Source organism: Martes martes (assembly GCF_963455335.1).
Source record: "Martes martes genome assembly, chromosome: 3".
Classification (NCBI taxonomy): Eukaryota; Metazoa; Chordata; class Mammalia; order Carnivora; family Mustelidae; genus Martes; species Martes martes.
The window spans coordinates 151,415,919-151,429,397 of record NC_137890.1 but is presented as its reverse complement, the minus strand read 5'-3'; the positions used below and the strand labels follow the sequence as shown (position 1 = coordinate 151,429,397).

General features: G+C 54.5%; 1 protein-coding gene across 2 annotated transcripts in view; it reads right to left on the bottom strand.

Moving 5' to 3' along the window:
• HDAC4 (histone deacetylase 4) overlaps window positions 1-13,479 on the bottom strand; it is a 150,688-nt gene that overhangs the window by 93,011 nt on the left and 44,198 nt on the right. For both annotated transcript variants that reach the window (XM_080799746.1, XM_080799747.1), the window contains one exon: window positions 3,934-4,084. In XM_080799746.1, coding sequence (XP_080655872.1) covers window positions 3,934-4,084 — 151 coding nt within the window. The remainder of the gene's footprint in view (window positions 1-3,933; window positions 4,085-13,479) is intronic.

Sequence of the window (13,479 nt, the reverse complement as noted above, 5' to 3'; positions counted from 1 at the left end):
AATTAAAAATACTGTAAATGTTTACAAATGCAACAAAACTGTAATTAAATATTCAATAGGAGATTCACTTAAATATTCAATAGGAGATTCTTAAATATTCAAAGAAACTGCACAGATGCCTTGCACTGCGTTTTCAAATGCTTACCAATGGGAGACGCCCCAGGCCATTTGCATTCCCCCACAAACGCCCTTTTAGCTGCTGCGAACAAGGCTCTCCTTCATGCTGCGGAGCCCGCCCGCGGCCCCGCTCACATAAGAGCCCCCGAGTGGCGTCCACCACAGCGGCCTGCCAGGCCTGTCTCCTCACAAGACCACACTCAGGGCTGCAAAGCCTACACGAGCGTGCCAAATACCCAAACCGTACACAGTTTATTATTAATAATAAAACCTGACCACCCAAATCCACAAATTGAAAACCACCAGGGTTGCTGCTAGTGACGAGCGTGGAGGGAAGCGGAGAACATTCCAACGCTTCGGCTGGGGTGGGGAGGACGTTCAGTAGGTAGGGAAGAAATTGTTTTTGACGTGTAAACAGATCTAAAATGTTTTCTGAAGTCAAATCTTTTCACATTTTGTGAGGCTTAAGATGTTATTTTTATTGGAAGATTCTGGTAAACTACGAGGAACTAATTTAGCCTGAGCTGCTTTTTAGCAATCTGGAAACCTGGTTATTTGTAGGTTAGTTGTGGCACACATCAACTAGCTCATACTTACAGTTTTAACTCCCATCCTTTGATAAACAACGACTTCCCTCCTCCAAAGGAAAACACATTAAGTAGGATACAGAAACAAGGCTCAAGCAAAGCACAGGAGGATGGAAAGTGGGCAGGACCCCGTTTCAGGGAGTATGCAGCCCTGTTGTGCACACCTGTGGCTTTGGCCCTCCGAGCAGAAGCCCCTCTCACAGGGCTCAGAAAAGGGCTGGGTGCTGTCATCTATGAGGGTGGGCTCCCAGAACAGAGGGCTGTCTCCAGTGACAGGCCACGGAGCCCTTTTGGTATTCAGATTCCTAATACCGAGCGAGAGGACTCACCTGGATGCCTGGTTCTCAATCCTGGCTGCACACCAGAATGATCCAAGGAGTTCTAGAAATAATGATGTTGAAGCCCACCCTCCACTCCAGACCAGTAGCCTCAGGACCTCTGGGGTATTTCCCGACACCATGTGCCACCCCTCACAGGTGGTCAGCGCCCCAGGAACACCTTGGCCAGGAAGGTCTCTTAACACAAAGGAGTCTACACACACAATACATGCAGTGGTTGACCAGCACGGGGCTGTGGATGGAGGAGAGTGTCATCGAGCCAGTGGGCTCAGTGGTGAGGGCGATGAGCGTGACCACCCTGCCTGTCCCGTTAGCCCACCGCAGATACAAGTCTGCACTCAAAGACCAAGTGTGTCTGTTGCCAACCCAAATCTGCAATTTAGTTTCCCCTGATGGGCTTTCGTCCTCGTGCCTGGAATCTTGACTATGGGCCATCACAGCCTGGAAGTCATCATCTCACCGGACTGGTGCGATAGAATGAGGCACACCACTCAGTTCTAGTAATTACTTTCAAACACTGGTACAAAAATTAGATCTCATGCAGAATAAAAACTCTCCTGATGTGCTTCTTACGTTGAAAACTCTACCAGCCCATTAAAGTGAAAATACATTTAAAGTATATTATTTCAAGAGTAAAATACACTGTAGTAACTAATGATCATGAAAGGTTACTTCTATGTATAAAACCAATTACTAAATATATACAAATATTTCAGAGACATGAACTGAACATGAACAAAATACACTGGCTACATAGGTGAAGAAAGAACACCAGCCTTTCCAAAAGGGAACAGGTACGCAAATGTACACAAGCCTGCAGGCATGGCGGCAGATGGGCTGGGTCCTGACTCTGGTCTAGACCAGACGGAGGGGTCAGGCCTCACCAGGAGCGGAAGCCCACGTGCTACACAGGGGCCATGAGGCAGAGGAAATGCAGCAGCAGGGCAGAAGGCATGTGTGACACAGAACACCAACAGATGGCTCAGGGCCAGGACGTGAACAGAACCACCCAATTCAAAAAAAAGGATGACAACCCACCACAAAAATGAGAGAGAGGCTTGAACAGGCAGGCACTTGACATGAGACATGAAAACGTGCTGAGCCTCGCTGGTAACCAGACCAAACTCAGAGTGGTTGCCAGCAGCAAGCTCTAGCAGGAACACGGGCTATGGGCACTGCCCTGCATGGCTGGGACAGTGCTTCAGAAATGGCTGGGCCTCACATATGAGAGGCGGGCACACACATTCCCTAAAGTGTGAAGCCTGAGCCACTTCACACCTGCCCGTCCGCACCAGGGGACATGTCCAAGGATATGTGTCCCGGGATCACCTGTCACAGCTCTGGTTAGCAAACGCCCAAATACCTACCGACCACAGGACAGACGAACACAGTGGTATGCCCGTGAGTGGGGCAGCAGGCAGCTACCCACAGTAGTGAGCTCTTGCTACATAGGACAACAAGGACACACTGCACGAGGGGGGTGCTGAGTGAGAGAAGGCAAACACAAAGAGCCACATGTTAATGAGTACATTTCTAGAAACCTCAGAAGCAGGCCAAAGTGCCTTTGGTGTGGGGTGCCAGGGAGGGGTTCCTTTGGGAAGGAGGGAGGGGCAGGGTCTGGAGGGCCCAGGGGCCCAGACACCGCTCCTGTCCTGGTCCAGGGGCTCTACTGGGGGGTGAGCTTGTGAACAGTTCCCTACGTATTGGAGGGTGTGCACTTTTCTGTGTATATATCACACACAGTACAAAAGATTCTTAAATAATTTCAAAGAACAGACTTGACAAGAATGCTTTAATACGTCGCATGCTGTCATGCACATGTGGATTAAATCTAAACAGAAATCTAAAGTCTAAAATCTATACAACAGGTTGTTAAGACGGTTTGTCTAGACGGCTAACCGTTTTAAGTAGCTGAAGATAACGGGGTTCTGAGGTTCGTGTGTGTTACTGAAATATGCAAATACCACTATTTTTGCTCACAGGTGCTAGAAGTCCATCACCCAAATGTCCCCACACCAGAACCCGACGCAGGAGAGAAGTGCACGTCTTAGCTCATGTTCAGTGTCGCCAGGGATCAAACGAGTTCTGCCGAGCACCGAAGTCTCAGGCAGAAATGAGCCGAGCCCAGCAATGTGACACCCACTCTCACTGCTGTCTAGGTCCTGGGTGTGTCACTGGAAACAAGCTGCCGAAGACAGAGGCACAGACGCGCGTGGGAGACAACTGCCTTCGGCCTCAGTCTGCGCGGATGCGGCCCGTGTGCAGGACACGCCAGGCCTCACAGACACTGGTCCTTGCTGAGCCCACTGGAGGCACCATGTAGCCGGGGACTGTGGCTCCTCCCCCAGGGACATGGGAAGCCGCCCCCATCACCTTCCACAGGGCGAACAATATACAGAATCATCTCCTTTCCTGGAAAATGACAGACCCCACTGGTCTTCAGACATACAAACACGGCCACTAGAAAAAGCAAACGTTAGGGTCAAAAGGGCCAATGTGAAAGCAGGCAGTCGGCCACTGCATCCCCGCTCTGTCCCCGGGCCACCCCAAAAGCGAGGCCTGCTTCTACGGGGCTCACAGTGCGCTCACAAGAGGAAAGAACTTTGAAACCTCCAGGATGAACTTCCAGGTGAAACCTGCTTTGCACCTGCTGAGAACACTTTAGAACGCTCCAATCAAGCCAGAGGCCGTGCTGCACGCCCCAAACAAAGGCACGGATCTGGGCTACACTTGCCCAAGCCAAGGGTGACACAGTGTGCTCCGCCTGGGGTGGGTTGGTGGGGTCCCCCGTGGGCCACTGCCTACGGGACCCAGAGCCCGAGAGCCGCAGGAAAAGCCACCCCGGCAAGGCCCCAGCGCCCCCCAGCTCGCAATCGTGCCCGCACACTTACTCTCTTTGCCTTTCTCCTTGTTCTTGAGCTGCTGCAGCTTCTGCTCGCGGTGCTGCTTCTCCAGCTCCTGCTCCTGGCGGTGCCGCTCCAGTTTCCGCTGATGCTCCAGCAGCTCCTGCTGATGCTTCACGGCCAGCAGCTCCTGCTGTTGCTGTGGGGAGGGAAGGGGGACAGAGACGGTCAGCGTCTTGCTCCTGAGGAGCACGAGACAGGCACACACATGAACAGCAGCAAAGGGCCAGGTGTCCACACGTCCGTGTTGCCTACGGGCTATGCTCTGCAAGGTCCGCGCTCAAAGCCTGGCTGCCGACTTTCTCAGAAGTAAAAACTAAAATAAAAACCACCGAGCTGCTTGGAGAAAATGCACGTGAAGATCTGGGTGATCGCCTGGGTTGGGAAGGGTGCTGGGAGAGTGACACAGCAGGGCCAGACTGGGTATGGCTGCCCCGGAAAACCGGGAGAACTCCTCACCAAGTTAGATGCATGTCTGCCCTGGGACCCAACAATCTTGTCCCTGGCCATGGGGACATGTCTGCACACCCGCCTGGATAAGAAGGGCACGGCGGCTTGCTCGCAACAGCCCAGCCACCCAACAATGCGAAAGACCCATGAGAAAACATGGGTGGGCTGTCAGTAAACAAAAGGCACACGCCAGTGGCACTGACGGGCTCGTGGGGAGAGTCGGCCCTCAAAGACTCCCCACCTGTGAAGTTCTGGGGGTGGGGGGAATGGGACGCTTGGGGACATGGCGGCTAAGCCACAGGCAGCATCCACACCCAGCCTGCAGCACCACGGGCATGCAATCCCTTTCCTTGTTGTTGTGGGTCCTGTTTCCATGGCCCCTCCTGGGCGGGTGGCCGTCCTGCTCCCTGTGCAGGACAGGGGCCACACTGGCAGTCCCAGCAGCCCCAGAACTTTCTAGCAAGGAAATCTAACGCACACTCTCCCAGATCCAAGCCATCAGGTGCCTGAGACAGGGATAGACCGGCACATCCCTCTGGCTGTTCCCAGGGACTATGGTGGCCACCCAAGGGACCAGCCAGGGACACCGAGGTACGTGGAGGCCCGCAGGCTGGAACCAGAGCACAAGGCAAGGCAGAGCAAGGGGAACACGGGGTGAGCAGGACGAGGGGGTGGCCGTGCGGAGCACGAGGTGCTGTTCTGTGAGGAAGGCATCATACTCTGCCAGCTCTAAGGGGTGGGCCCTGGGAGCCCCCCTGCCTCCGGGGAGGGGGCTGAGCTCTTTCCCACCAGAGGCCACAGGGAATGAGGGGGCGGTGCCACCATCAGGGGCCCCAGCGGCATCCTGGGCCCCATTTCCCACGATGCCATCGCCAGAATGTACAAATCACCCAGTTTCTGTTACCAACCAGAGGAGCTCATAAATTCAGAAAACAGGGTATCAGATGGCTCGGAGCTCTCTTCGGTGAAGACGTAATATATGTCACCCACCATGTCTGTGACTTCTGGGAGGTTCACATCACATTACACAGAAAATGTTAAAGAAAAAGAGAACCATTGTAGAAATACATAAAATGAAAATTCTCACTCTCCAGATAAAGCCCACAACCCTGCAGTGGGAGCGCGTGTGCTAGCCAATAAGAGGGACATTCGCCAAACCTCAGACATAGCTGTGGCAGTAATAGCTGAGGAGCAAAAGGAGGCAACCACCAGCTCATAAATGGGGAAGGTGCGAGCAGGAAGTGCGGCCCAAGGGCAAGGTGCCGGCCACACCCTCACAGACAATGCCGCAGGAGGCTCTTAGCCTGGTCTCAGACAGACACACCCTATGGCGACAGCCCTGGCAGCCAGCCTTCCAGCCTCCCAACCTCCATTCTCACGGCCTCTGGGCGGCCCAGTCTCCTAGTCTCCTGGCCTCCCAGCCACCCAGCCTCCGGGTCTCTGGGCCCTGCTGCTGGGGAAGCACCCCATGGCCAAGCCCAACAGGGCTCAGAGCAAGGGCAGGAAGCATCAGCGGGGCCTGGAGCTCAAGCCAGGCCTGTCTCATCACACAGCAGAGTCCCAGCAGCTGTGTGGTATTTCTCGCTGCAGGGGACCCGCAAACTGTGCACAAACTTGACTACCTCCCACCTTCTACAAAGGGGAAGGGAACTCCTTTCCAGCCAGAAACACAGGGACAGAATAGCAGAGAGGCAGGCATAGCTAGACCCAAAGCCAGTGTAGGAAGGAGGAGGAAGGGGAGCGGTGTCCGGACCCCACGCAACAGTGTGCCCTTCCCATGGGAGATGCTGCTCAGAAGGCAGGCGGGACCCAGGTGTGGGGGCTGAGGGCTGGCATCGGATCAAGGCGGCCATGTGTGAGGGCAGGGCCGTGAGGTCCTGCTCAGTGCCCACCTGTGGGGTCCATGGTGTGGAAAGCGAGAGTCACTTTTCAGAGCTTTCCTATGAAAAAAACATCCCCTTCCAAACAGCCATCTTCCATGAGCCGGAGACCGTGAGACTATCAGAAATGTGACAGCACATTCCAGGCCGCTGCTTCCAGAAGGCTTGTGGGTGGCGCTAGGTGGAATCCAAAGGGATTGGGAGCAGGGAGCTCGCTCCAGGGCCCCACATCTGTGTGCACAGGTGAAGGCGCCCTGATGGCAATGGGCCACGGCCAACAGCTGGGGGGCTCCGCGGTGTCCACAAGCTGGAGGGCGGCCCATGCGGTTCCGGCTGAGAAGCCCCACACGATGGGTGTCTCAGATAGCCGATCTTATAACCAAATGTCCCCTCGCCGCATGACCCAGGCCCCTGAGCTGCCCACACACAGCCCTGGGTTCCCTTCCAACGGCTCGGTACTCATCTAACGCACAAATGAGAAACAGGCAAAAATCCACTGAATATAGTCTCAAAATATTTACTTTTCAGCCAGAACCTGGAAGGAAAATCTTTCCATTACCATTACAGAAACACTGAAACCACCACCGCCAGATACTGGTGATTAAAATTCACAGGACAATTTAACTCCCAGGAAATCAATACTGTCGTGGAGTTTTCAGGAAAGTAACTGTTACGACTTGATTCCCCCAAAATGCCCCACAGCTACCCTGCAGGCCTCCATCCCGCTGCGCTCGGAGAGGCGCTCTGCCTTATCAGCTGATGGGACAGGAACGTGTACAGGCTACCCCTACCCGAAGGCCCGGAGAACGAGCCAGACTGTGGCTCCTGTCACCCATGGTGTCACCACACAGGCCCGTTCCTGGACCTTGCGACACAGAGAGCCTCCGTGCTCCCAGCTTCTGGAAAATGAGGAAGAGGTACCAGGTGAGGAACTCCCGCTCACTGTCCTGTACCCACCCCGCACGCTCTGTGCCCCCCTTCCCCGGGGAAGGGATAAACATGCCCCACAAGTACAGCCTCCAGCCTGTGAGATATAGGACCCGCAGAGATGCCGACTTTTGTGTTGGGCACAATGCACACTGTCTCTGACAGCTGGGACCTCGCTGACAGTGGTTGAGATCAGAGTATCCTATGGGCAGTGGGAAGCAACAATAAGGTGTTTTTCTGCAGACTGAAATTATTACGAGCAATCTGAAGTAAGATGTCCACCACCTAATGTTTCCAAAGGAAAAAACGCAGTAAGAACAGATGCCATTACTCTAACCAGAGTTTAATACTGAATTTCTGTTGAAGTCAACACGGAGCTCAGGACGAAAAATTAGATCCCAAGAATTCGGTTTGACTCTGACTTTGGAGTTTAATGATCACACAGAAGTGGAAGCCCAAGCAGATCTTTACTTTCAAAGCTGAACTGAAACAGAGCCCGCTCCACTGAAGGACAGCATGGGCATGCGTCTTCACGTGGCGCCCCGGTCCAAGGACAGGATGCTTCCGGGGCCCAGCAAGCCCAGAGGGCTGCTCTCCTCTCAACCAGGGAGGACGACTGGCTCACACGGTGATGCGCCAGCTTCCAGGAGAGCATGGTAATACCACCTCAGTCCACTGACACAGGCCCTGCTCACAGCGATGCTCCAAATCCAAGCCCCGGGGCCCCGCGGTTCTGCAAAGTGCTTCTGCTGACACTGTGGCCGTTTATAAGGCCACGTTCCTTTGGCCCTAAAGTGCCCTGCATCACAGACATGCTCTGCAGCAGCTGGGGCTGGATGCTGTCTCAGCCCCTCAGGGTGCCCGAGGGCCACGAGTGCACTAGGTGGTGGCGGGGGGGGGGGAGGGCAGGCCCCAGGGCCACAGCCTGCTCAGGCTCCTAAGGACATCACCTGGCCACATGCACGGGAATCTCTACAGGGGCCCAGAGCCCCAAGAATGAGCAGTGGGCTTATTTTGAAAGTCCAGGGTACCTTCCTGATTTTAAATGTACATGTAGACTCCTGTGGCCGATATGTAAACAGCCCCAGCCCGACCTTCCAGAAGATACGGACTAGACATCTGAGGGTCCCGTCAGCCAGGTCATACCACTAAATTCTGGTTGCCAACATAAACCAACCAAGCAGCCAACCAATGGTGACCATCTTTCCATCTCCCTGATGTTAACCAGCCTCCTTGAGCTGGACTTTAACCACCTAGGGTCCGCCAAGCTTTGTGCCGGTCTGCCCCCACTGTGATGCTACGCCCATAGAAATGATGTGTGCTAGGGCCCGCGGGGACCCACTGGCCAGCCTTGGCCACGAGCCTGCTCCTGGGGCTTCTTCCCTGCTGCTCAGCGCACCCCTGACCACAGATGAAGGCTGCATCCCACCCTCCCACTCCGGTTTCTCTTCCTCCTTCGCCAGCGGCCCAGGCTGGGGAGATGCCTTACCTAACCCAGGCCAATGGGGCCAGGAGGAAGGAAGAGCTGACTGGGCTTCACAGATGGACGGCTGGTTCCCGGGGCCGGGACCTCCGCGCTCATGTCCACACGAAGCCAGTGAGGGCATGTTCTTCCCCCTAAGCAAGTCCCACGGGCCTTCCTCACAGACAGATGTTTGTGTAAGGAAGGGGACAGCAAAGGTGCAGGCCAGCCTGTCTCCAAGGCCTGGTATCTGCCATCATGAAACAGGACAGACAGATGGAGACGCAATTGCCCCTGCCACCTACTTCCCTGCGTAATATGGAAAAGGTTACACCGACAAAACAAAGGCTTCACGCACACCCTTCTACACTGTATAGGCCTGGCGTGGTCGGTGCTCACAGAGCTGCCCGCCAAGAGGTGTGGAGCTGCAAGGTGAGAGGCCATTGCCAGCTAGAACCGAAACCATCTAGAACCCACTACCTGCCACAGCGCAGGGAGCATGGCCTGGGACTTCGGTCGAGATGCCCCGGGGGCTTCTCACTCAGCACCCCACTCACTTTCTGGGCAAGCACAGGGCAGGCCCAGTGACCCTCACCCTCAGAACACAGGTGTGCCTGAGAGGAATGGAAACAGGGCATCGCCTCGCAATGTGGGGCTGGCTGCCGGCCTCTGGGAACAAGTGCTGCTCAGCCGTGAGTTTTACTCGTCATTTGGAACCGAAGTGTTGTTCCCCCTGGGGTCCTCAGAAACGGGGCCATTTCTACCTTTAGCTCCTGGGATTTCTGGTTCAAACCAAAAGGGTGTGTCCGGTAAGTTTGAAACCCTTCTCCCCTCTCACCTTGTGGCACAACCAGCAGTGGCCCGAAGCTCCCACCCACAGCGGGACACTCAGACGTTGCAGACACAAACAGCATCAGCCTTTGGCACGACCAGTCCCCACGAGGAAGGTCCGCATCTAGGCGCTCAGCACCAGGGCAAGGCCAGGCTCACTGTGGGTCACTCCAGAGGCCCTGGCGGGGGGAGCCATGAGAAAAGGGGAGGTGCAGGGGTGGAGGGAGACAGCGAGGGCAGGGCCGGGCCAAGCCTGGCTGGCCTGCACACCTTTTGCCCTCACCTCACGCTCCGTCGTGGGAACTCTGAGCTCTCTGTAAAGGCTCGGCCTCAGAAGTGTCTCATCATGAGACCTGCATCTGGTCCCACTGGTGGCAATCCTGGCTCTTTCCCATCCATGGCCTCCATCCAAGCCACTTCCTGGGAGGGCTCCGGGCTGTGTACAGCTTCCACCAGTGACTGGCCCCTTTCCCCGTCGCTGCCACAGACTTGCATCCTAGGCCACTGCAGGCAAGGGAGCCCGGGAGGGTCATGGACCAGGTCCAAGGCAGCATGATGAGGTGCAAGAGCCCAGAGATGGGAGCCGATGGGAGCATGCCCCAAGTCTCTTCTGCACGGCACGGGACAAGTCTTTCTCCACAGCAGGTAACCCTCTCCCACTGCCACCCCTGGAAACATACAGAAAGTTCTCCTACACTCTAGAAGGCACAATTATGGGGGATGCTTGGTAGCGAAGGAGAAGCAGGGCCCAGCATGGAGCTGGAGTGTCGTCAACAGCCCTCAGGTTAGCGGGTCCAGCAAGGCCATCCACCTGCCTATAAAGACTGCCTAGAAACCGAAGTGGCTGGTTGAGAAGCAGTTCCTTCCGTCAGCACACTGAGTGGATGCAAGCGGGTTCAGGGATGACGCAGGACTTTGGGTGGCACATGGCACGAGCTTTCCCAGGAACCCAGTTGGCAACAACCTGTGGCTGCCTCAGGTGACCTGGAGCCCTGGGGCCCAGGGCAGTGTGTCTTCGGCCACCTGGAACAGGTAATGAGAGTAAACATCACGCCTGGTCTCCTTTCCATCTGATCCCTCTCCCTGTAGGGAGAGGCTCATAGTCTCAACTAGCTGGCTCTTAGGACGCTCTCCTACTCCCATAAGCAGCACAAAACACACTCACACATTTCTTATCTACTACACACATGCCTAGAAGTTAGGCCTTGCTAGGAAAAGAAAGGACATGCAAATTCAAACAGTGTGGGGATGGTTTTTATTTTTTACCTGTTAGACTGGAACTCCCCCGAGGCCAGGAACCGAGAGGCCTCTGAATGCACCTTTGGAGGAGGCACTGGTGCCCCACCCCCAAGGTGTGATATCACCTTGCTTTCATGGAAGACCTGTATTGGTGCCCATTTTCAAAAGAACCCTGAAGAGGATTTTCACCTTGATGAAATAAGGTGAGAAGAACAAGTGCGTGGAAAGCATTGGCTGTTCAGGGAGCCGTCCCAGGCACCCAGAGCAGAGGAGGTGCCCCGTGCGCTCCTTCCCGGGAACCTCAATCAACAGCTTGGCATACGGCTGCCAGAGCTCGGCACTTGTGTCTGGGAGCCTGGGGGCTTCGTCTCCATTGACTCTGGGCGTCTGTTAGCAAATTGTGTCTTAAGTACCAGAAAAGCCTAAGAGAGGTGATTTTCTAACTCTGGGAACGCTCAGAAAGGTTTCAGTGTCAATCAGTGGTGATTGTTTCTTTGCTTTATGGCATTTTGGCTTTCAAAAGCCTTCATCATGTAGGTACATACCAGGGGCCAGCACACCCCGGATGTGTGCTGGGGGGTCAGTTCTACACGGGGTATTACTAATACTCCTGAGACCCTCTCAACACATGCTTGCAAGCTCCCTCTACATACCCTTCCCAGGGGCTTTAAGGCCAAGATGCAGGAGACAAGCTTCCAGAAGCATGGGGTGCCACAAGCAGCGGCCTGTTTCCAAGACCTGCTGCAAGCTGGCCCTGGGTACCCCAGAGTCCAGATCACTTGGGAAGCAGAACAATGACTCCAGTCGGAATAAAGGGGTCCCAGCCTACATCTCCTTCCATCTGTTAGTCAGGCTCTCCTCGGGCCGGGGATGGGGTCTGCAATCCCCATGGTGCTTGTGGCTTGCCCCACCCCTCCCGGTTCTGTCTGTTGGAGGTTTGGACACAGTTCACTGCTCCGGCTCACTCTGCCTTTCTTATTAGAAACGCAACAGAATGACGGTTAAATCGGAGGTCAGTTACTTCTGGGTTCATATTTAACCATCAGTTTACTTATCAAGCTCCATCCTCAAAGGTCCAAATTCTTAGGCATGCCCGAGGACAGATAGCTGCTCACTCTCCTGAACACCTGCAAACATCAGGGAATTAAATAGAGCTCATTTAGTCCTCCACCTCAGCGGCATTAGCCCACGCGTGGTACACATTATTCCTGCAAAGACAGGCTGGTTTTGACTTTTATCCTTCTGACTGGTTTTCATTTGAGTATTTCAGGTATATATGTAAAATCAGCTATGGAACTAAGAGGACAGTCTGAGTTTGGCGGGTCCCCAGTGCCCGTGTGGGGCTGGCCATGGGAAAAGATGGTGGCGGGGTGCCCTATGGCCCCAGACACTCGTGTCCCACCCTTGTGCCTAGGGGCCCGCCATGAAGCACATCAGGTGTGCGTACACAGGGCCTGAAACACAGCCGCGTGGTAGTGACCTCGCCTGCTGGTAACACGGCCTATTTTAGGGACCTTGCTAACGGCACACAACCTTGAACCCCCAGATACTTGACATTTACCGTTAGTTCCAGACAAATGTCGCATGAGGTGCCTAGAAGAGTCCAATTCAGGGGCCAGAAGGACAGCTCTAGGCTGGACAGAGGGTGGGGTGGTCAGTGTTTCACAGGGACACTGTTTGGGGAGATGAGAAAGTTCTGGAATGGATGGTGCTAAAGGCTGCAGGACAGTGTGAGCGGACTTATCAACACCACGGACTGCAACACAAGGATGGACAGAATAGCAAACCTTATGCTACTGTGTATTTCCCATCCTACAAAAGTGAACCAGGATTAGTGGTTCCTCGAAGAGTTTAACAGAAAGCTGCTGTGCAACTCGGCAGTCCCAGACCAGGCATCTCCCCAGAAGAATACAACACAGATACTCGGACAGAAGCACACATACAGATGATCACGGCGGCACAACTCACAACCACCAGCAGGTGCCGACAGCCCGACTGTCCATGCATGGAGGGTGGATAAGCAGACTAAACAGCCACGCTGAGTACCACTCGGCCTTAAGAAGGAAGGACGCACTGACGTGGCTAACACGGATGAGCCTTGAGGGTCTCGCGCTGAGTGACAGGGGCCGCCACGAAGAGCCACGCGTGACCCAACTCTGAGCATGCGGCCTGTCCAGAGTGGGCAAACTCGGACCCAGAAGGGAGATCAGTCTGGCCAGGGCCACAGGGAGCACCTGGCTCACCAACGCAGGGTTTCTTCTGGGGGTGATGGAAATGTTCTGGGGCCACCTCGCGGGGATGGTCATACAACATTGTAAGTGCACTAAATTATACACTTAACACAGTAAATCATAAATTCCGTGTTATGGAATTTGACCACAATAAAAAAAAGGATGAGGAAAAAACTAAGGATTTCTCATAAAAGAGAAGGGGAAAAAACGAACAGAGGTTTCATATGGGGAAACATCCATCTCCCCGCTGGCATGCCGTGGCCTGCCCTGTTCTTGGATCCACTCACGTACGGAAGTACCGGGCCAGTTAATGGGAATGAAGCAGAGAAAGGTTGAGCAACCCAAGGCAGGGCCTCAGTCCCCGTTATGTGCTCCATCTGCCCTGACCAGGATCAGGAGAGCATTCTTTTTTTTTTTTTTTAAGATTTTATTTATTTATTTGACAGACAGAGATCACAGGAGGCAGAGAGGCCGGCAGAGAGAGAGGGGGAAGCAGGCTCCTCACTGAGCAGAG